General features: G+C 35.0%; 1 protein-coding gene across 1 annotated transcript; it reads right to left on the bottom strand.

The window, feature by feature from the left end:
• Nucleotides 1-810: 810 nt before the first annotated feature.
• LOC121411016 (plasma membrane calcium-transporting ATPase 4-like) lies at nt 811-23,285 on the bottom strand. The gene is made up of 5 exons (XM_041603473.1): nt 22,730-23,285; nt 8,195-8,399; nt 5,233-5,418; nt 2,981-3,211; nt 811-1,044 (listed from the first exon to the last, which is right to left on the bottom strand). Exons 2-5 carry the CDS (start codon nt 8,367-8,369, stop codon nt 899-901), a joined length of 738 nt encoding a protein of 245 aa, XP_041459407.1. The 5' UTR covers nt 8,370-8,399; nt 22,730-23,285; the 3' UTR covers nt 811-898.
• Between the last annotated feature and the right edge of the window lie 1,132 nt (nt 23,286-24,417).

Below are 24,417 nucleotides of genomic sequence, written 5' to 3'. Positions count from 1 at the left end.
AACAGATTCTAGTTAGATAATTAATAAGAGACTGTGAAAACATTCATGTTCAACAACAAATGGAATGAACTATTGAGGGCAAGTAACTACTTAGACCTGACACTCCTCACATACCCAGAGTATTAAGTTTCAGATGCACACAAAGACGAAAAATGAAAAGTAAGCCTCCTTGCCAATATCGCTACTGAGGGAGCCACTCAAAATATGGCAGATGAAAATGAAAGAGAAAGAAAGTATATGGAGAGGGTGTGAGAAAGAAAAATAGACAATATTAGATGAAGACAGACAGAGCAATAAAGAAAGTTGAGAAAATGAAAGACAGTGAATGAAAAAATGAGAAAAAGATAGATAAATAATCACCCCACATAGGCAGAGAAAAAGAAAGGGAACAGAGAGATGTAGACAGACAGACAGAGTACGATAGGGTTTATGATCGGGTACATTTATATCACAAACAAGCATTCAATTACTGCATAAGCAAGATGAAGAGAGACTGATTAGAGTCAAGGAATATCTAACACTACAAACAAACTGACCAATATTTTTCATCAGGTATGTATGTATTCACAGCTGAGTATTTCATTATTTCATATGTACAATTCATGTATCAACTGAAAGATAGTAGGATAGACTCCATTAAACCAGAAATGATATTGATGCTGTATCAGGGAATAACTATGCTTACCAATTTTGATCGGTAGTTTTGGTCATAAGAGAAAGGCTTTCAACTACATTCTGTACAGTCCTATGTAAAAGTCTGCTACATAAATTTTTTGTGTAGCGTTCTTTTAAATTGTGATATGATACCAGTAAAATGACTTCCTGTGTATATAGACATATGAATAGGTGAATATTCACCAACATACAAATTTATATACGCACACTCAGAAATTAATATCTAAAAGACAGCAATCTTACCAGAGAGGAGCATAGGATCCCGTTCGACGCCCTTCTTGATAGCGTCCGATTCACCGGTGAGTGAACTCTCATCCAACTTGAGGTCATTACTCTGGATGATGACCCCATCGGCAGGTAAAAGGTCACCTGGGAATAAGAAGAAGAACAAGGAGAAAACAAAGACCAATAGACCATGAAATGATGCCATCATATCATCCATCCCCCATGATCATATACCATGCTTTAAATTGGATACAGTGGTCAAATTGTCATCCTCTTCTTCACACATGCACACATTTATGTTATGTGATAAACTGATGATGACATAAGCATGGCACAAAACACATAGAAAGAAAGAAAGCCAGACAACGGGATATATCACAATTCCAAGAGTACATGTATATATATTTCCCTACAATGGAAAACGCACTCGTTTATAATCTAATTTTTGTGATAAAAAAAAAGAACATTTTTCTATTCTGCAGCTCTATGTACATGATAGTGATTTAACTATACAGTAATATTGTTACTAAAACAAGTACCCAAAGATCAAATCATTCTTTTCATTCGCAAGTAAATACATTTTTCTAAAATCAATTAACCACAATTGCCAATGTCACTTAGATGATGGTATTCATTGATCAAAGGCATAGAAGTTCATTGGGCTTCATGGGGTTCAAATCCCACTACAAATTTAAAGCCATCACTGTTTACATGTTATTATGATTCAAGTTGCACAAACAAATAAATAATTCTGTGCTGTTTCGCGCATAAAAGAGATCTCATTTACTAGCTCAGTATATTCTGTTTAGGCCTTTGGATGAGCCTGAAGCGATTATAAGGAATGGTAAATTTCAAAACTGAAAATCACTAAGTTGAAATAATTAAACAGCTGCTGTAACGCTATTTTCTGCTGGAAATCCTTCTTGTGAATGCCATATTGATTCATCCCACACGGATGTCATTTAAATGTCATTGAACATTATTCATTATATTGGTTGGATTGAAAAAAATCAATACGCCTACACTAGATATCCAGGATAGAGCATCAATGGTTGAAATAGATCTAACAACCTGTCAAATGTGTCTAATTCATCACTTTTTTTTAATGAAAATAAGTTCTAATACTTATTGTATGTCTACACCTCCCCTATTTTCTTTTCTACTATAAGTGTGCTTTCTTTCATAGAGACAGGTGTGAGTAATTTAAAAGTATTTGACTATCTTGAATATCTTCTATCATTATGGAATAATCATTTAACTCCTCATTCATATTTACGTTTCTGTAGGGGTGAAATCTGTATTTGTATTTATCTGCAAGGAGATGAATATATTTCTAGAAATAATCTTAAAGAGCCGAGACAACACTTTATGGTTTAAAGCTGTCATAGTAATTCAAAATCAATGAATACAATATCATATAAATCACAGATTTGTCATTTATATATTTCTATGAAAAGATATTGAAAATATTATAACAAACAATAGAATACATTTGACACTGATATTATTTCTTATTCTTCAAAAAAATCCACCTTAAATATGTTTTAATCCCAAGGCATCTCAATCATGTAAAAGAGCTTAATACGCTCTTTCATTTGATACCAAATTCGTTATGGTAGTATTTATATTTCTGAAGATATGGTAAATTTTACGATGTTTGGCAAGCAAACAAATTCCGCTGAATCCCATGGGTGTATGTAAACTTTCGGCCTCAACTGTAGGTTAATAATGCTGATAGAGCCAAATAGTCATGATATCATTTGCTACATACATAACAATTCTAGTAAATGTTTTGTTTATGAATTGGGCAAATAATGCTGTTTTGGTTAAGATTAAATAAACCCCACCAAATTGAAGAGTTTGTTAACTGTATTGTTTTCCCACTCTTACCAAAATCAGTGATTGTTTGCAAGGGATGACTAAGATTTGTTTTGTTAATTTGTTTGACAAGTAACCTCTGAAGCTTTTTATCTACATAAAAAATGTACCTGAATTATAATTATAACAGATTTATAAATAAGCGTAGTTTTTCATTGACATGTACTGTGTATACTCCTCACATAAAAAATGAAAGTCTTACCATATTTAATTAGACATACATCCCCTACAACTATATCTTGGACTACTGTTTGTGCGACATCGCCTGCTCGAATCACAGCAATTGTATGCTCTGACTCCAGCTTGTTCTGCAGGCCCCTGAACTGGCGCTCCTTTGACCAGTCGTTGAATGCTGTTACCAAGACAACAATCAGTACTGCAATCAAAATGGCTACTCCTTCAATCCAGCTGGCTGTTGCTTCTCCTCCTTCAGCTGTAAAACGAGAGCACAAGAGAGCACAAAATAAGAGAGGGAAAAAAGACAATAAGAATTTGCTCACTCAATATCAAGTTTAACACTACAGTTATCCCCAACATTCATACTACATGTATTTTGACTAGTTACTTCAAGTTATTTCAGTGAAGGCAATTCAACATGGTCAGGCTAAATAAATGACCACTGATGTGCGCTTTACAACAAATCATCCATTCATATTATTAGGGTACACTGTCATCTTTCCAAATTTTCAAAATCACAAATGTGCAGAAAAAAATTTACCCTTTATCTTAGGATTTATCATTGCATGTCATTAATTGGGCAAATCCATTTGATAATTCATTACATGCATACATGAATGGATTTCCACTGCTATTAGTGCATTTGAAATTGAAATGTTAATAAAAATGGAGTAAAAAGAGATTTGCAAATAAAATTGATAATCCTCTGTGGGATATACATGTACGTACAGCTCTATCTATTATTCTATTCTCAGTGGTAAGCAAACAGTAAGCATGTTTTGCTTTCAAAATGCCAACATGTGTAAGCTGCTCATGATTGACAAATCTCCCAGCAACCAACACCCTCCCTGCATACCAGCAAGCCTATGGGATATCACCTTATCACTGACTTGCATCTGACCTACACATAAGACTGTACATGGGACTGGAGTCGCAGCAGTCTTGAGGTGTATTCACACCCAATCAATCAGAAAATCATAAAAACTTGTTCAGACCTCCAAATACCCTTTTCACATCTGCCTAAAGAATAAAAATAAAAACTTACTAATCTGAATTGGTTTTCTTCCAATGATATCACTAGTACATTGCTCTAAAAAATCAATTATCCAGGTCGATTACACTTAAAAAAATATCAGGTATTTTTACTCATTGGCAGGTGTACATATGCTTTCATTTGCATGACCTATGCTGACTATGCGTCTTGGGCCAGAGGAGATCTGGTTGAGATTGATTGCAATCTGGTGATCAATACGACAAGAAATTTGAGGAAACCTATCTATTCCTTTCGGCAGAACCTCAATAAACTAGTTCATCAATCTTTGGAGTGAGCTGAACATTTCCATAGACCCATCTTTCTTCACATAAAGTGATACAAGCAACTTACAAATGAAGTGTGGGTTATCATCTTGAAAGTACTCTTTATTGCACCAATCACTCAATCTAGGCATACTTTTTATCATTTATTATTTTCTAATCTATTCATTCAATCCTTTCATTAATTACATATGATTTTTCATTGTAACTGAAAGAAATTATTCAAGCTTGCTAATTACACGATACCTATCAACTTTATTCAAAAATGCATTCAATCATATATTTTCAAGAAATGCTTTCCCAAATACATTGTATAATGTACTGTCATATGAAAGTTGTGTCATAATACAAATCGAGGTGTTGTGTTTCAATCTCACTGTGGCACTCGTGTCCTTTGGCAAGGCATCAATTAAAACATTGTTACTCTCCAACTCAAGTTCAACTCCGAAGGGGTGATTCTCCGTATAACCTGCTATACACCCCCATCCAGAAAAAGCATAAAAGGTCCCCCCCCCCCATTTCCGGGATCCAGGCATGGATAGGGCATTGTTTTTGCACCATTAGCAGGCAATCGCCACTTTGAGTAGTCTTTTCCTACTCATCACACCATTAAGGGTTTCAAATTTGGTTAGGCAGATTACACCATTTAGGGGTGCAATTCAATGTTTGTTCATTAAAAACATGGTAGGGTACAAAACTTGTAGATTTTAATGGTTCATACTACCTACGGTATCAAATTAAAGAATTTCCTGTTCATCCAATTTAAGGTATCAGAATTATTAGAATTTCATGTTCTCACTATTTAGACAGGTTTTTCTAAGATGTTACACCATTGAGGGATGCAAATTATATATATAGATTAACAACTTTTAGGGTGCTATTCTGAGGATGTCAGACAAAGATGGGTAGCTGGCCATGTGGAAAGTGATACAAATTACCATTATCAATATTTTATTTACTTACATTCAGACTTTGGTAAAAATGAGAGTCCAAGTGAGATGACAGCAGCGATCATTAACATGATTAGTGTAGCATCTTGGATAGCCTCCCACATAAGCTGCAGGAATGTTTTAGGGGGTTTAGGGGGAATTTGATTCTTGCCATACAATTCTGTTCTCCTCTGGATATCAAACTGAAGGCCGTTGATACCTGGGGTATAAGAAAATAAAAGGAATTAACATCTAGAGAGTATTTACATGTAAGTACCGTAGTGAATTGCTACCAAACCAAAATGCGGAATTGAAAAGTCTGGGTCGAGATGGTGAGGTTTTTTTTTATAAACGATCCTTATTATGAAGTGTGCTACATGTATGTTCTGACAAAGTATCCATGTATTGTCATGAATATTCATTAAACTATTTAAACCAGGTAATCTTCTTTCATGTGCATATCAAGACTTGCCTAATGCCTTTTTTATGATTCAGAACCTTAATCCAGGATTAATATAGCACACATGTAAAATGCAGGGGCGTATTCTCAAGATATATTGATTCTCCTAAGCAATGGAATCATTTTCGAGGTGTCAGAACCATAGCAAATCAAATCTGATAACTCAAGTCAAGTTGAATGAATTCAGTACCCTGCCCCTATACTGATGATAAATTGGCAACCATAAACTAGATGATTTATTGCAACCATAAGGTTTCAGCCGAAACTCAGATAAAATTTAAAAACACATGTAATCAATATCAATCTTAAAAATGTTTGCCTACTCAAATGAAATGTATGACCATGAAAGAAATTGTAATATAAACTATGGGCATGAAACATTACACAAGAGTATTTCAAGTGGTGAGTGATATGAATGGTATGTTAATGAAAATCAATGAATAGTGCTACTCGTAAATGTATTCAATACCATCTGGTAGGAGCTAATAGGACACATGCTCCCATTCATTTTGTATAGGTAATACCCCTCTACAAAAAATAAAGGCTCGTGGTCCTACTGGAAATATGGATACTTCTAAAGATGAAATAAAATCAAGTAAAAGAGTAGGGTATTATGCAAACTACTAATGGACACAGATCCCCCCCCCCCAATTAAATGTTTGAGCCAAATGAGACAGCATGTTTATTTAGATGGGAATCACAACTTTTTTTTCAGTAGGAACAAAATTAAGAGTCTCTACCCTTCTAGTCCTCTGTTCTCTACATATAAATAACTATTGAATATGGAAAAACCACTGTAAAAATCACATACCCTGCAAAGCAATTTCAAAATGATAGGCTTGAAATGATCGTTTTATTAAGTTATATCTTACTTCTAGTCAACATACTCCAGAGGTATATTCATGATTTGTTTTCAAGTGCAGCAAAAGCCAGCAATTACCATGTAAACCATAATGATTTTGTTTACAACCGTGAAATTATTAAATTCTAACTTAGTGACTGGAAATATTACCACAAAATCAAAATTACCTATTTAAACATCTGATTTCTAAATTTAGGAAGTACATTTCTTTTAAGAATCACAGAACCTTCTTTATTCTAAATAGCATTTATTTCTAGCAAACAAATTTATTAGTTAATTATTTGAATTTCAACTCTTCAAATACACCAAATAAATACTGACTTTTACAAACCTTTACTACATTGCACATTATACTTTCAAATCACACAAAAATTTAAGTAAATCAGTAAGTTTCAAAATCAATATCCATAACTTATCATTTCATCAATGAAATAATCAACTGACAAACTTAGATTACATAAATATGTTTTAATCAAACATTCTGAAGAGAGAGAGGGGGGTCGGGAGTATTAATGACTTTGTTCATGATGAAAACAAACGATTGTATAGCACTATTTAATTGAATCCAAGCATAGAGTGATCAATCCGCAATCGGCCTCTCCACAACAACCAACCCATGCAAAAAGTTAACACAATTTGTATCAATCAACGGAATGGACATGCGTCAACACTACCATGTTGTTCAAATATTGGCAAAGAAACTAAGGGACCCTAAAGCCCAAACATTACCCACCACAGTAGCTGCGATATAATTAAAACCCAGTCAATATGCCCAAGTCGCCTTCTCTCATGTACGATAATTATCGAACATGAAACATCTAACCAGAAACTGCGACACACCTGTCTTACTCAAAGCATTTAGTAATTCTATTTTACACTGAGACTCGTTTGCGGGAAGTATAAAAGAAGGTTCAAATTTGTTTTTTAAAGCATACCTAAAAATATGATTCCATGAAATTTGTTTGTTTCAAAATGAACATATGGGCAAAGTCCAGAGCCTAAAGATGCAGTTGTAAAACCTCTAAAACACCTTTAGAAAAAATAGGATGTTTAGCCACACCATTGTGATGAATTCCATTCCCTCCAATTTTTAATGAATTATTGTAAGCATAAATCTTTACACTACTTTATTGTCTATTAATTGTTTATTTATTTCCTTTTCTGTCTTTTATAGACAAAAATGAGAATCAAAATTTATTTTGTTGAAATTTAGATTCTACCATAGCTGAATCAATTCAATATGTTGTATACAAGAGGACTTAATTTTTCATTTAAAATAACCAATGCAACTTTTCCCCAAAATATTCTGACTTAAATTCACCTTGCTGCTACAAACGAGAATGGGATATTAGTGTTTTCAGGCTTGCATGGGAAATGGAAATGAATCATGAAATCTTCAATATTTTGATTTTCTTATGTGGTATCACTATGTCAACATCAAATTATGAATCACATTACAGAAAATAGTCAGCTATTTACACACACATAATTTTTTTTTTCCTTGTGAAAATGAATTTGAACTGATGCATAACTAATGAAGTCTGATTGCCATTTTAATGTCTATTAGCGATCTACAGTCCCCCTTAACAACGAAGGAATGCTCTCTCAGAAGACAAGTTTTCCAATCCCATATTTAACTGCCCGAAAGAACACCTAGCATTTTCCCAAACTCACCATGTGTGGGCGATGTTTTTAATTTCGAGCATAGTCCTAAAGTGTCCCCGTACTTTGCGTTGATTTCGTTGATTGCATCTTGTTTCCTGAGTTCCATTAACTGTCGCAGCTCCTCCACTGTTACGCCAAAGGCGGCATCGTCCGTTTCGTCGGCCATATTGGCGTACTCCGTCATTGAGAATGGCCTGCCTCTATACTACCTCACCTGTAAAGATAAGAAAAAATATTTAAAAATCATCTTTATTTTAAATTTGCAGAGACATTAACAGGGAAGTGATTAAAAAAAATCAGGTGAAAGAAATATCAATATTTTATTTTCTCTATCAAAACTCAAAAGAAATAAGAATATTGCGAAAGCCATGCACTCAAAATATGAAACCATTAATTATACCAGGTGAAGGCTAAATGAATTACATACGGTAAGGTTCCAAATCAGAGTAATCAAATATTAATATGTTGTTCACACACAACATAATCACAAAAACCATATTTACTATATAAAACTTTTTTTTATTCTGAGTAGACAAAATGTTAGTACGGGAAGCTTCCTGCATTATATTAATGACAAAAAAGACATTCAGAAATCTTAATATATATAAAAAGCAGCTGATGTTCATAATAGTTGCAATCCCGCTCTACTCCGCTTTCGTTAAAGTGGTCTTTTGGACAGTGTGTGAATGAAGCTGAATATAACCTTGGCCACCTGTCATAGGACCTTGATTAAAAATCAATGAACTAGAGCTAGGAGTAAAGATTATAATCATATATTACATTACAACGGAAGATAAGACCTGGGATAATTCTCAGGGACATGCTTTAATCTCCTGGAATGCAATTGACACTGTGAGCACATACATGGATGTAAGAGGTGATTAATGGAAGACAGGGTTTATACATATCATTCAATTTAGTTAAGAAGATGATATGAATAAAGGAAGAAAGAGGGAATAAAACATGCAATTCATTTAATGATGAATAAGTGAATGTTATTGAAATGAAATGGCAAACACATGCTTGTAAAAAGGGAAAATACAAATCTAAAAAAATAAATAAATAAAAATATCAAAATGCACAACAGTAAAACTTTGATGTTCTTAATATTTACTATGTACACATAGTTGACTGCAGCTGATATAGATTCAATAGTATAAATTCTGTTAAAGTTTCAGTAAATGCTTGCTAAATCCTGCACAAAGTTGTCTAATGGCTTCTTATTCATATGATTTCATTGGAAATGTTATTTTCCAGCATCTAGAAAAAATAAAAACCTCCTAAATTGATGACGATCATATCAATTTATTTCTTGTAGTTTTTTTAGGGCAAAGATGTACTAGATTAATACAGCTCCCACCCCCCTTTGAATTTGAAGACATCCATCTAAACTTCCATTGCAACGTTGTAGAATACAAGGATCTACATGATAACTGGAGTATCATATTTGGTGTCACATGTAGTTTGTCTCTGTTTGCAGATTGACACGCTTTGCACAAAAAGGTCACCGCAGCCTCCATAGACTCTTCACTAGCTTGCAGAGTTTTAGCATAAAAACTTGTGCACTTCTTGCAGAAGGCTTCATTATTCAATTTATGTTAAATCCATTTATGCAACAGTCTGCTATCATAGCTCTTTTTTTGAAATTTCTATTGCTATAACACTACGTGTATCATGATTGGAACATCATGTGATGATAAACTATATTAACTTTTATGTTCTTCTTCAATCCAGACTTTGAGAGTACAAGAGGGTTTACATGAATGTGGCAAGCAAATACAGTACACAGAGGCATATTTTAAGAAAAGGCACTTTGCCCCTGTAAGAGTGGCAAGTTAGCCACAGTCAAATGCAACTGCTTCCTTATACTCATCTCATATGAAGAGAAGAAAAAAAAACCTGCTAAGAATTTAATTCCTGGTATGCGATGATAAAATATCAGATGATAGGCAGCTTTATATTTATAATGCATGATATGTGACACAGTTATTTGGTAAAAATATTCTTATGCACTTTACAGAACAGGTAATAATTACTCCTTAATGTATGTAGAGGACAGCAGTTGAGTCGTAAATACGAAGTTATCACTGTTAGAGGGAGTTTAGTATCCATAAATACTTAATTCTGAGTATGGAGACTCTCTCCTCCTCATCTGGTGGGTGTTTCATAAAGCTGTTTGTAAAGTTACACATGACTGGAACAAGTTCGTAGGTACTAAATCATAGGAAAATTCTTTCAGTTGCACAGGGATGTATTACTGCAGGCTTAGCCAGTTGTGCATAAACTCATTCGCAACTTACGAACAGTTTTATGAAACACCCACCAGGGGCCCCGTTTTCATTATGACAACTACCATGGTAACCTTGATTATGATTGGCTGCTGATCCCTGTTGCCATGGTAGTTGCCATAATGGAAAAGTAGCTACAGTTGTAACTCTTTATGAAAGGGGGCCCCTGATCAGGAAAGTGTCTGCAAAGTAAGAATGAATTATTTATGGGAATTGTCCTCTTGATAGCCTGCCCACAGTATGAAGGGTGTGGGTGGGTGGTAACAAGCTCATCTGAAGATGGAGAGGGGGTAACTATTTGCTCCACTTTTTATCTTGGGATTTGTGGGAACAATGGTGAAAGTATAGGTGAAATGAGGAGGGAGAGGGGGAGATGGATTTTCACAGGATAAAGTTTGTCATAGAACACAATTGAATTTATATTTTATCAAATTTCATAACAAGCACAATTAAAGGAAGACTCATTTTTTAACTTTTTTTCTCTTTTCTTTCTCTTACAAGAAGCATCATCATACATTTAAGAAGTAACTTTAAGAGTACACGGTCAAAAGTTGAGAAGGCTCTATAATGACCTATGTATCAGTATTGGTGGACAAACAGCAAGACATTATTTGTGGTGAACATATAAGATTGTGTCTCTCTCTCTGTATTCTTTAAAAGGTTCTGATATGCAGCATAGAGAAAGGAAATTCTGAGTTTCATTCTATAAAATTAACACACTGGGCTCAAATTTCAGCACTTCATATTTTCAATTGTTAATACAGTCATAAGTATAGATGAATCAGCCCAATGGAGATAAGCTTAAAACATGCACTATGCATGCAGCTTGTTTCTCCTTTACTGTTCTTGCTCATCTCCCACACATCTATGTCCATGTGTTCAATCTTTATTCTCTTTCCCACTTCAATATATATCAATGTAACTCAATTAATAATATGCAATAGGCCTTCATCCTTCATTTTCTCCCACACGTCTTCCACGTCTCAAGCTAAAATATTCATTGTTCTAAACGTCATCATAATCATCCGATACTCTGTCTCTTCCTCTTTATTTCCACCTTCCCATGCATCTCCCAGCTTCCCTATACCTCCCACACAACATCCTCAATTTTCTTCTGATGAATATCCACACCTGCCCAATCGTGAAAATATCTGACATAGTGAGAAATTGTTAAAGATAAATTCCAGTATTGGTAATGATCTCAAAATGAATTTTTACAGAATCTAATATATAATGACCACCCAAGTGTCTGTTTGTATGAATAAAAAATATGTGCCAAAGGATTCTGGAAGAAATTGTGTAATTGCTGAGAAATAAGCAAAATGAGCGCGGATTCGGTCACTTCCGTCGGGTCTTTATTCCAGCAATAATAATACACTGTCCCACGTGTGCCTATCTGTGTTGGTGATCTTCAGTGTGAACATTTTTCAGCGTAGATTTCAAGATTTCACAAAGTTCAGTTTATGTAACGGTACCAGATCTAGATCCTCGATGATATACTGACAATTAAGCCTGGTTTTACAGACTTTCTCATGAAATCAGTGTTTACTGCAACTACTAGAATTTCTCTTTAAAAAGGACTCAAAGAACATTTATTATCCATTTCATGCATCCGCATCTGCATTCTACTTCAATACATGTGCATGCCTTGCCTCAAATAAAAAAATATTGAAATGTGTTTATTACACAGAAAAAAATATATATGACCTTAAAGAAATCCCTAAAGCAGGGTAGAATTGCAATTTTGAAAAGAACCTATAAATTTGCAAGTATTTTTATATAAGGAGAACTAGCCATATACATCACATTGGCAAAATACCTCCATTTTTTTCTTCTTCTGTTTATGCTAGGTAGAATTCTGTAACAGAAATGTCAGGTATTATTTTGTGATTGGGCAGGTTTGAAAGCACTAATATTCATATGATCCTCTGCCTCCTCCTCCTCCGTCTCCCACTTGAAACTCTGAGGGTCACTCCCTGAAAAGCTCAGGATGATGGTACAAGACAAGACTTGAAAGACAGAAGACACCTGACCTTTCTCCTATACTTAGACAGAACCATGCAAGCCTGCACGCAGCTAATACACCTAATGCAACCCTGATGTATAGTGGTGAACATTCACTCTGACAAATGAATCTAATATGACATCACACCAGCAAACATCAACTGCCACCATGCAACTGTAAGGAGATCTTGCTGATGATACAGACGGAGAGTGTTGAGCAAATTTTTTTGTCTCATGAAGGAAGATAAAATGTCCTTGTATGCATCCAGAGTTCGTCTAAGATGCCTGCAAAAATTAACTGATGGGGATGTTTATGCCGCTGTGTGACCTTCTCATGTATGTTGGCAATACATAACTTGTTTCTTTTTGTAAAGTTTCATTCATTATTTATATCAAAGTTTAAAAGATTAAATAACTCTTATTATCATTGAAACATTTTGGTCTCAAAATGACTCGATTCCCCAAAATGTCTCATTCATTTTCCACCCAATTCCCTGCTTGGCTGTGGTTAGTGACCAGGTGATTCTGGATTAAGATCTAAATCCTAAAGAAGTTAAAATACACTTAAATCAGACCTGACTTAAATCTTTGTTATTTTGATGTACATGTACCTATGAACTTCCTTCACTTCCATCCAGACAAGGTATCTACTTCCCTTTTTTGCAATTTTTATGGTCATAATTCCTAAATATATTACCTATAACAACACTGTCAACCCAATAATTAAAAGAAATCCCAATTACAATTACATTGTTTCACAATAAATTGTTCCACTTAATTTTCAATAACATTTCTGTGGCAGGAGGGAATGGAGCTTACAAAGTCATACTAACCTCTAATTTATTTTCATAAACTGGGCCAGTTAATCTCACCTCTTCCTTAATTACATCTATCATGATAAAAACATTCATCATGTCTTAAATTCATAGTTCAAATGAACTGTCCAAGTCCTTCATTACGATTGCCCATCATAAGTGATATAAAATAATTGCAACTCACTGGCTTCCTTGATTTAGGCAGACAGAGAAATAAAATTAATGTATGTATGACAGACACTCCTCTCTCAGAAAAGTAGCCAATGCATTGAAAAATGACAGAGTGAGAGCAATATAAAATGATGATGCCACTGGCGAATTAAATATTTCTTTATAAATGACTACTTTAGTCCCACTCCTTGGTGACTGAGGATATAAGGAACAAAAACTTTGGTATGCCATCCCAAATATACAAGAGAGATAGCAAAATAAATGAGACAAAAGGGGCAAAGAGGGGGGACACTAAAACAGAGAGGCGCAGCTGAAGAGCCAAAGAGATGTGGAGAGGGGAATTAGATAAAGATGTATTACGAGACAGACAGGGAGAGGAAGGCAGGAATACAGAAAGTAAGAGGGTAGAGAGGTATAATAAAAGGGCATAGAGGTGGACTGGTATAGAGTTATAGAAGCCTGTTCTTGTACTTTGAACAAACCAGCTGCTATCAGCATGAGATGTGAAAAGGTTGGGGGTCAAATCCACACTACATAACTATGAAAGAAAAAGAGAAAAAATTCTTTAGGTTCATACATCATCCACAAAGGTGCAGATGCCTCTTGCAGCTGCCGGAGCAACTGTTTCTCTCACCACTGCTGCAGCAAGCAAACAAGTGACCCAGGGATAGACATCAATTCTGGCAATATCATTTGTACAGCCACGACAAATATTGCATGGGGGATTAACATTTACTTGGATGATCAACATTGACAAAATTAGTTCATCTCTATCAAAGTCAAACTACAATTCTTATTCAAATCAAAACAAAAGTATGTTAACTAAAAAATAAGAAGCTATTCAAAACTACCTTATTTTTGCATTCTTTAACGATAGGAAAGAAATCTTCTAAGATCAAATCAGGAAGAATTTGATACCTTTCCCAATCACACATAGTGAAATAACTTTATTCCCCTCGACCTTCTTTCATTCTGCAAGAACATGATGGGTAGGGTCAATTTGTTGAATTAATATATCTCTGATAGTAACCTAGATCAAGTTTTAGATTGATGAATATGCATAAATTCATCTCCATGTCTAAGTAGATAAACCACTTGAAATGTTTCTACCCTAAACCACAGGATTTATTTTGAGTCGTTGTTGTGGTGAAAACTAGCTGCTGGAGAGTGTTCTTTGCTATTAAATTTCTGTGAAATCATATGGAAACCAATTAGTGCCCTTTCTAGTTTCTACTATTAATACATCCCAATTCTCTTGTGTTTTAATTACAGAAAGGATGAAATTCAGGCTCTTCTCATTAACACAGGAAAGGCGGCTAATAGGACAATGCGATAAGGATTAAGAAATAGAGGAATGGCAATACTGTATATACACCTGGGGTAATAAATAATCTACATTTAGATGTATATAGATTATGCAGCCAGTATGTGTCAACTTGATTACTCTGCATGCTTGAACTTTGCAACCTTCCAATATTCTAACATTATAGCAACAAAGGTATGGCCACTATCTTAACATGAGTTCACTGGGGTTATGACACACTATTTTCCATTAGACAGTATTCCAGGGCAATAATATTCCCATTGAATGCTTTTAGATTAAATCATGGCTGATGAAAAGACCCTAACATTGAAACTTTTTTTGCTCAGCATTGTCTGATAATACACTTATATAGACCGCAATGATGCAATTAAATAAAATATATCATCACACTTGGAGTAACTGAAGTGGTTTTTCGGAAGGATCAAATATCTTTAATGGAACCATTGGTAAGTTAAGCATGCATTTATAACATCTTCAGGGAGTTTTTATTGCTCCACAGGGAAATAGATGTATCCAAAGGATAAAGACATAGATAGAATAACCCAGAAAAAATAAAGAAATGTAGAAAGGGTGGAAGGGGAAAAGAAGAACAAACATTTCATTTCTAGGCACGATCCCTCTCGTCTAGCTATGATAAAAACCAGGTACAGCATGTCAAGTGGAAATGTCTGCCATGCTGCAATCCAAGGTACTACCTATAACCGTCCAAATTGAAAGAGGAAATGGGAGTGGAGCTAAGGCCCATGCACTTGGAAGTAGAAATGGCAGGGAGCAAGGTTCCAACCTAGATGAATTGCTAGGATTAGATTGACTCCCTCTACACAATTTTCTAAAATTGATTCATTATTAGTCGGTGGCTAGGGTTCTGGGCTCCCAAATGTCAGAGTTAATAAGGGGACTGGGATGCCAGACATGGAGTTACGCACCGTGTGTGATGATAAACAAGAATTCATATTGCCAGTGAAATTGGCATAGCCCAAACGGCTCTCATTCAGCCCAAGTGAACTTCATTAAAATGCCATTTGTATGATTGTGATTTTTCACTTTTGCAGGGAGAGTAACATTTCAGGTAAGAAAAGCTAGAACAAATTTGATTCCTGCCAGCTCTGAAACCATACCATCCATGGAAGAACACTCAAATGTCAGAATGAAGGAAATATGAGATGAGAATGAAAGGCATGTTACACATGAAATATATACTCTCAAATATTCAACCAACCACATGCTCTTTATCACTCCTCCTTTCAACTTCTGTTCACTTTTTGCAACATTATTATAGTAATTCATTTAACATGCACATATTTCATTTTTGGTACTGCCAAAGAATTATGTTCTTCAAGGTGTATTTTGAAGTATATATGGATTATGAGGCCATATTGGATTATCCAATATCATTTTTTTTCTTTAAAACTTCTAAAGTGACTGGAAATAAACAAGGCCATGATTTGGCCATTACTTGAAAGAATCAATAAATCTGTACTTGACAACCATTTCATAGAGTGATACAGAATTCTTCTACATCCTGAAATTCTAACTGAAGATATTCTTTGACACTGAAAAGGGGTATTTAATTTCTGATGAATTTATCCCAGAAAAATTATCTGGAACAGAACAAGGATTTCATCATATCGTCGGCCTTATGCCAGAAGGGCCTTAGCCGCTTTTTGGCATTCCAAGAGAAAAGCCTTTAAAGTTTTTCAATTTCTTACATTGTAAAATTTGTGTCCATTTCTTCGTTTCTGAATTCAAAATCGACACATCAGTTTAATGACTATATGTTTCACACAATACAATAACAAATATTTTGATGAAATATCAAAATATTTTGTTTCATATGGAAAAAATGTGTTAAGGGCTTTAGGGAATTCATAATTATCTTCAGTATTATAATGAATTTTAACAAATTAAGGACATCATTTTAAAAAGCATGTTAAGATCTACACAATGATATAAATAACTCAAATCACCCAAAAATTTGGTTTACGCCCTTTTGGCATGGGGCTGACGATAAATTATTTTTAAATGACATTCAGGCACATTTGTCTGTATACACAGAATACTCGTGTAAGGAATCGCAAGGCGTGGGAATTTTCAACAACTTTTTCTCAATTGTATCATTCTGTTCTCCCCCTCTCCCTTTTCTTGGCAAATTCTCCTCCTAAAAATGTCAAAGATAATTGCTTTGATAATGATAGAGCACATTCACTCTAGATAGGGGTTTTCCCCTCCTCCAACACCTTACATAAACATCCACATAATGACAAAATAATATTCTTCACACAAGGGTTTTCATAGCTCAAGTATCAGTCATTGATCAGTAGATATGAAAAGGTTCTAGAAAAAAAATCAAACAAGGAAATTGCATTAAAAAAATATGAAATAAATCTTATCAAAATGTCAAGAAAATTGTTGCACATCTTTCATTTTGTAATATTTTCCCATCTCACATTGTTTATGAAATGAAATGTACTTTCAAACAGAATAATTGAAAATTAGTGCAGGGTAGACATTAGTAATAGTTTCATGCACTTATATAATTTAATTCATAAACATTTAATCATACTATCTCCCAAAAGAAATATGTGAGATCATTTGTGTGGGATGCGATGCTGACATTTTCATCTCAAAAATCTATGGTTGTAATTTATACAATTTCCGTAAAGTTTTGACTGACAACATAAGAGCCATGCATATGCTTGGTAGCTAAAACCAACTTAAGCAAATACTTTCAACGCAAGACTGATGTGAAAGTGATCGCTTGAAAACATATATTAATAACCTTTTGTTACTGCTCATCTGCTACATTTAATCAGTATTTCCATATCAAACAAAAGGTTGCCTCGCAACGATTTGAAGGTAATCATGCCAATCATCAATAATTACAAGCATCTCGTCAAAATTTATCTGTAATTGAAATCTTGTCTATTCACTACTTGAAATACAGATCATCAAGCCTTCCAGGGTATGACACATAGTATTCAGCGAATTCAATATTATCCAGTTTGCCATCCAATTAGGTCATCTGACTTGATGTGTCTAGCCAATGTTTGCATGCATCTGTGTCTAACTTGCTAAATATCTTCACACATCCCATGAGGGGACAATGGTCCCCAACCCCATTCTACCACCATCATCACCATGACCCATCCCTACATACAGTCTTGCACCTGATGGGTAAATGGGTCAGCGTGCCACTTCCAAGTAGCAATAGTATTGCATCTGAGATTAGGTCTAGACGGTAATGGATCTGGACAGCTTGGTTATGAAATTTTACACTTGAGTGCATATTTCATTCATTTTGACTGTCAATGCATTTGACCCTATCAAATTTAAGGCTGAAATACAGGACACTTTCATTTCATGGTAGGATTCAATCGATATGGTAATGGTTCTAGAAACTGTTCTGAAGTTATGAATAGGAATGTACTTCATTGAATATTTACAAAGGATGCAGAAGTGATGGCTTTTGATAACAGTTGGTAAGCCATCTTAAGACAGGGGTCTGTGCTTGAGTTGATGTTTGAGTGGAGCCAAGCGGCACGTTCCTTGCCTCATTGCTTGTTGTATAATTATAAGCTATCACTGCAGGCTTTCCCCCATTGATCCAAAGCATGCACAATGTCTCATGTAATATAAGATCCAATCTGATTCAATCTAATACTCATGCATCCCCGAGACCCTAGACTTCATTTCTTATCCTTTCAATGTATATGCAGGTACGCTAATAGCAGCTAGATTAAAGGGGACTCCTGCTGTGAGATAGATGATAGCAATTTATTAACTTTCACACTGTTTTCACGTATGAATAGGAAGAATATCACAGTAAAATAAAGGTCCACTAAACAGGAATGCTGCTCAGATGCACTCTTATCCTAGCTATGATTGAAAAAAAAAAACCTAAAATGTTCAGGACATATATTTCAATGCAGTCCCACTCATGCATTTCTGTGTACAATTCATTGAGTCTCAGCAGACTCAATTCAGTTTCATATCAGTTGGTGATTCCGAAATCTGTACAACACAGTCTAAATTTCAAGGAATCTATCATCAATACTGATTGGGTGTGGTTAATGACCAATCAAAATATGGATTTCAATCATTTGGGATATGAAGTGAAATCTTGACATCATTTTGCAACCAAGAAAAGTAGAAATTGCAGTAGACAGCTCCAAACAAACACTACAATCTTGTTTAGTTCCATCACCACGGTAAGCAAACCCATATGCCTCTACCCACTGAACTCACACACATAATGAAGAGCAGTTGGAGATCTATAGATTGGATTATGAATAAATGGAATATTATGCAGCTCATATGAGCAATCCTAGTTCATTCACAGATAATGACATGAACAGAAAATCTGACATACACTGAATACCAGCATTATGAATTACTTGTAGTGGTGCAGATTTCCACTGAAATTAATATTTGGAGGTGTACATTTAGGTGTTCAAATAGAAAATGCAAGACAATGTTAAAAGCCTATGCCAATATTTGTACGTCACAATACAAAATCAACAAACATTCCATTCAAACAAAATTGCAAGAGATTAATAATCATAAGAACATACAGTACAAGTACCATGTGAAAATTGGTATAGGTATTGGCAAATAAAGAAAACTTGAAGCCTATTCTTTTTGGCAATATCATCGGCAGTCATCCGATCCGTCGTATCACACATGACAGTGCAAACCCATTTCAGAGAAAATCAACTTCAAAGTTTACTGTAATTTTCACACTGATTTTCTCAGCCTTACATAATACTCATTGCTAGAAAAATACATGGTTGGAAAGACCAAGACAGTTGCTTGACATTGGTATCTTTATTTTCATAAAAAAACCAAGGATCAAGCATGTAATTTCGATTTGAGCGGATTAGATTTTCCCTGTAAAAAACCGCATAGGCGATACAACAACCCTGACTGCAATTTCCATGCACGCAGTTAGTCAAAACATTGCATCGCTTTTTCATGTGCAAAGTCAATGCAGTGCAGATACGATAGTTTAAGTGACCGCGCATTTGCATATTAAGTGCGCGCAGCTGTTGTTTGCTTGCACATTTCCTATGGGATTTGCGCATTTTATCAACAATTTGTATGGCATCGCTGTGAAAATTCCCACATATCTCAGAAACTAAAATAAATTGCTGCCTAGAAATTTAGTTATGAATAGAATAGGACTTGTACTTCCATTTTCTGCAAAAATCTAAAAACTGATTATTTTTTGACCAAAATTGACTGATATGACAGTTCAGATGAATGCCAATGATATATTCAACACCACACCATATGTACTCAACTCAATACATAAATGACATACTCCTCTCACTTTTTGAGGTGTAGGTTTAATGTGACTATTTCAATAATCTTCTCACGCACTCTGGGTTCAAGCCTGGGGTAATCACCAACACAGTATTTTCTATGTCACCTTGTCCTTATTCGCATTACTAACAACATCAGCAAATATGCCATCCTCATACCTTACTGATAAATTCTGGTATTTCTGTTAGGGCATGGTAAACATCTTAAAGTAGTATGCAATATCAAACATTGAATACAACTTAATAATGAAGACTGAATTTTACGTTTTCTCTAGATATATTCTCGAGTAGTAATGTGGTATACAAAGAAAATTTTGAAATGCATTTTATATACTTTCATTACGTTATTTCTTTTTCTTAATGATACTACTTCTGAAATTTTGTTTTTGGTATTGCTATGACTTAAGCTCTCTCCCTGAAATGCTATTTGCACAAATTCTCCCACTCAAGATTTCACCTATCCTGCCTTCGCTTTGTGTCTCCTGCTAAAGATGTATTTTCTCCTGCCTGAACACCATTTTTAAAAACAAGAATTTATCACCAAATAGTAGTATAGAGCATGTGTGCTGCAATCAAAATGAGGGAGGGATGGGCAAGCTAGGCCCTCTACCTAACACGATGCCCCCCTCCCCCACGGAACACAAATGTGCATATGGGATACATATGTGGAGAATCTCCTGCTGAAGAGAAGCTTAGCATTAGAAACTCACTAATTTCACATCTACTCCAGATGTGTATATGATCAGTGATTTACAATACCATGGTGTTAGAATTAACCAATAGTGCACACAGAGGTCCACTTGAAAAAGGAATTTTATACTGGTGTTGGATTTAATGTGTATGTTCAAATTTCAGAAAGTAATTGGCATCTTGTTCAAATTCCAGGATGAAATAATAACACAGGAGAATGTTGTATGTCCTGAAAACTTAATGGTGCCAATTTCAGAGATGCCAAGTTCAAAGACCAGCTATGCGTGAGATTTTCTGTGAATCTGAGTGAGATCACTGACATTGTGTACAATGTAAATGGGGATAGGCTGTGATAGTTGCATGAGACAGAGATTTGAGGGGATGAACAAGAGTCCAAAATGCTTGAGTCTCACTCATAATGCGCGAGTTGGTGGCTCTGCAATTTTGATACCTTAGTGTCATTATCAATACCCTTATATCAAGAATGACATAAATTACATTCAAGATTCAAAATCTGAAAATATATTTTACTGAAAATTTAAATATCATAAAAAAATGAAATGTGCACAGTTTTTCTGCATAGACTACTTATACACAATTTTGATATAAGAAAATTTCATCTAAAAAATAAAAATTAGTATCAAACTAACATCAAAGTATAAATTTGCATTGCAGGTCTATGTAGGAATTTAATGAAAGCTGAAACATACTTTTTCTTTCCTTTTTATATGCTATTTTTACAAGAGTTGATTGAAGTTTATGCAATATACATGCACACACAGGGAAAACCCCTTGATAAACGGATTTACAACCATCCCGTTTACTTGCAATCTGCACATTTTCCTGCATCAGCAAACTCGATATGACCCTAACAGCATTATGCCCTATCTTACTTATTCATAAAGCAGCATAGAGAGGTATTAGTGGGACTATATAGAATCTCATGCAAATGCAGCACCTAGTGAAATCATTTTTACAGAGTTGTAATAATAAACAAGTAAAATTTTGATGAAGAGATAATGGAAGGTGTTTGATGGGGACATTGAAAGCAATTCTTATCATCTCAAAACAGTAAGAATGCCCCCCTCCTCCTCTCTCTTTCTCTGTCTTTGTCTCTTGCTCTCTTTCTCTGTTTTTCTTTCTCTGTGTTGATCATTTTGCCTATCTCTCCTTGTCTGGTTTGATATTCAAGATTGATTGTGTTTGCGTTTCTCTGCTTCCAAGCTGCCATGCATTAAGAGAGTGTACACGTTCTATCAACAACTGTCTCTGTCAGGTTCAAGTCACCGACCATCTCTATGAAAGGTATAAATGCATCAGATATAATGAAAGGAGATACCAATTTGGCTTTATACAACTTCCATCTCTTTTTGTTCAGATTGGACTCAACTGGAAGCAAATGTGAAAGGTATAATGATTAAGATATTTAAAGATTGCACTGGGATTCAGAATCAAAAGTTTGAAGAAAAAGAGCTGTGCGTATAAGTCTTTTACAAAGCTTAAATCCTGTATTAGATAGGCCTATATGTTTGAAAAAAAATCAATTGTAAATCACTTGTAAAATTGCATGTTAATGTAAGTCTATGGCCAAAACAAAAAAGTGATTTTCACTACAGTCATAATCAGTATAGATTCATACCTTTATGACTTCAAATACACAATCTAAATTTAGACATGATTCATTTAAAACAGGTTTACAAAAATACTCTTATTAATCAAGATTGTGGAGCAAATAGCACACACTGTTTTGCTATAAAGGGATACAGTGCAAAATAAATGCATAATAAAATGTCACCTCTGTTCTAAGTAAGGACAAATCTTGCTCCTTTTAGAAATCTATAATCCTTAATCCTCATGACATCATGTAATGTACCAATGAATTCTGCATCTTTAAAATGAGGTTCAAGGTGACTGTTTTCGACTTTACTTACGTATTCTTGGCTTACAAATGCTTCAAAACAACACCTCATAATTAGCCCACAGAATCCTTCTTCAAAATCTCTCAGATTAGTCACTTATGTTCATCTGTAGTTGGCCATGAAAATCATTTGGAGTTTGGGGTGTCAAGAAAGTCAGGTTTAGCAAGGAGTACTCTACTCTGTATCACCTCGATGGGTAAGAGTAAAAACTCTATGGTGTGATCCAAGTTAAAATCCACCAAGGCGGTTCTAAGCACTCTTACACACTGTAGATGTCAGAGGGAGATGAAAGAGTCAAACTCCCAGAATATCCCTTGATAGCAGGAAATACTGAGGTATATCCACCAAGAAATATGCACAATCAATAATACACCAAGAACAAAAAAAGTGACTGACTGCCAGTAGTGCAAAAATGTGCTTAAGCTTTGGGAGATGAAGAGCACATCGCATTATTTGCATCCATATTACTACATGCTATCCCATCTAACCGCATCCTAAGCCAAGTCAGGTTGTGCGCCCTTGCTCCGTGCACTCGCTTTCTCTGGGGGTAAAGAGCGACGGCACGTGTGGGGCAAGCTGTGCGTCACACGCATAGCTAATGCACCTCTCTATCCCCACAACCCTCCATGCAAAGAGGGAAAATCGAAGATGATGCTGCCTGCATGGGACGGAGTATCGCAAGACATTGTGTGCTTTTAAATGCATCCGTGTGTTTGTGTGTGTCTGTATGTGTGTGTGTCAATGCCATAGCTGGTCTAGAGACTGCATTGATGTATATGCTACTACATGTACGTCCTGTTTCATTTGCTATGGGGGAGGAGGTGGCGGTGGTAATATTGCGGTAGTAATAAATACATACTGATTCAAGGGAACGTAGAACTCTAGTCGGCAATTCCTTCCCATGCTCAACATATCAATTTTCCCAAACCTGATTCCTGTAGTCGCTCCTTTTCCACTTGAGGGAAAGGGTGTGGGTGAGGGATTGAGGGGGCCAGGTTGGGGGTCCTTTTGCTTGATGATTTTAATTTTCAACATATTCAATCAGAGCCCCTTCATAATTCCCTTTGTGCTAAATGTATCTATGATGACTTAACGGATAATAAATGCTATCAGAAATGCAAATCGTAAAATGAATCTAAAGACTTTTTTTCTCTCTTTGTATCAAAGACAGGATCACTTAAAGGATGAGGATATATGTAAATTATCAAGCCCCCACACACATGGATAATGTAAAAAGTTCAAATTACTACTGTAATTCATAACAAGATTTTAAAGTATCTCTCAATGAAAGGATAAAGCATTTTAAGAAGATTAAGCAAGTTACCTTAGAATATTATTTATTGGTCTCTAGTTCCACCAAATACACTGTACCTTGGCAAACTATAGCAGACATTCTTTTACAAAAAGAAAATGTGTCATGTGCATACTTATTGTGAGTATAGCTTAAATATGACAAGTTATTAAGCAGTGCACTGACAGAAAAAATATTTTTTTAAAGTTAGTAAAAAAGCCTGAAATACTAATAGAGTTAAACATGTACACTGACAAAACGCAAATCCGCACAGTATTAACTTTCACAATTTATGTCTATTATGCACAATTACCACTTCCACAAAAGAAGCAGCCCAACAAAGCCCTAAATATAACAACTTGCATGTGTAATGAGAGCTATTAAGTTATTAATGCATTCTCGCCACAGC

The sequence above is a fragment of the Lytechinus variegatus genome, chromosome 3 (assembly GCF_018143015.1).
Source record: "Lytechinus variegatus isolate NC3 chromosome 3, Lvar_3.0, whole genome shotgun sequence".
NCBI lineage: Eukaryota > Metazoa > Echinodermata > Echinoidea > Temnopleuroida > Toxopneustidae > Lytechinus > Lytechinus variegatus.
This window is presented reverse-complemented; position numbering and strand designations above follow the sequence as displayed.

What these genes read in the sequence shown, in the direction of transcription:
- LOC121411016 (XM_041603473.1), bottom strand. Translation starts at nt 8,369, where the DNA reads ATGACGGAGTACGCCAATATGGCCGACGAAACGGACGATGCCGCCTTT. An exon ending in ATTTTTACCAAAGTCTGAAT is followed by an intron (nt 3,212 to 5,232) that starts GTAAGTAAATAA and finishes CTCGTTTTACAG; the next exon opens with CTGAAGGAGGAGAAGCAACA. An exon ending in TGTATGTCTAATTAAATATG is followed by an intron (nt 1,045 to 2,980) that starts GTAAGACTTTCA and finishes TCTTATTCCCAG; the next exon opens with GTGACCTTTTACCTGCCGAT.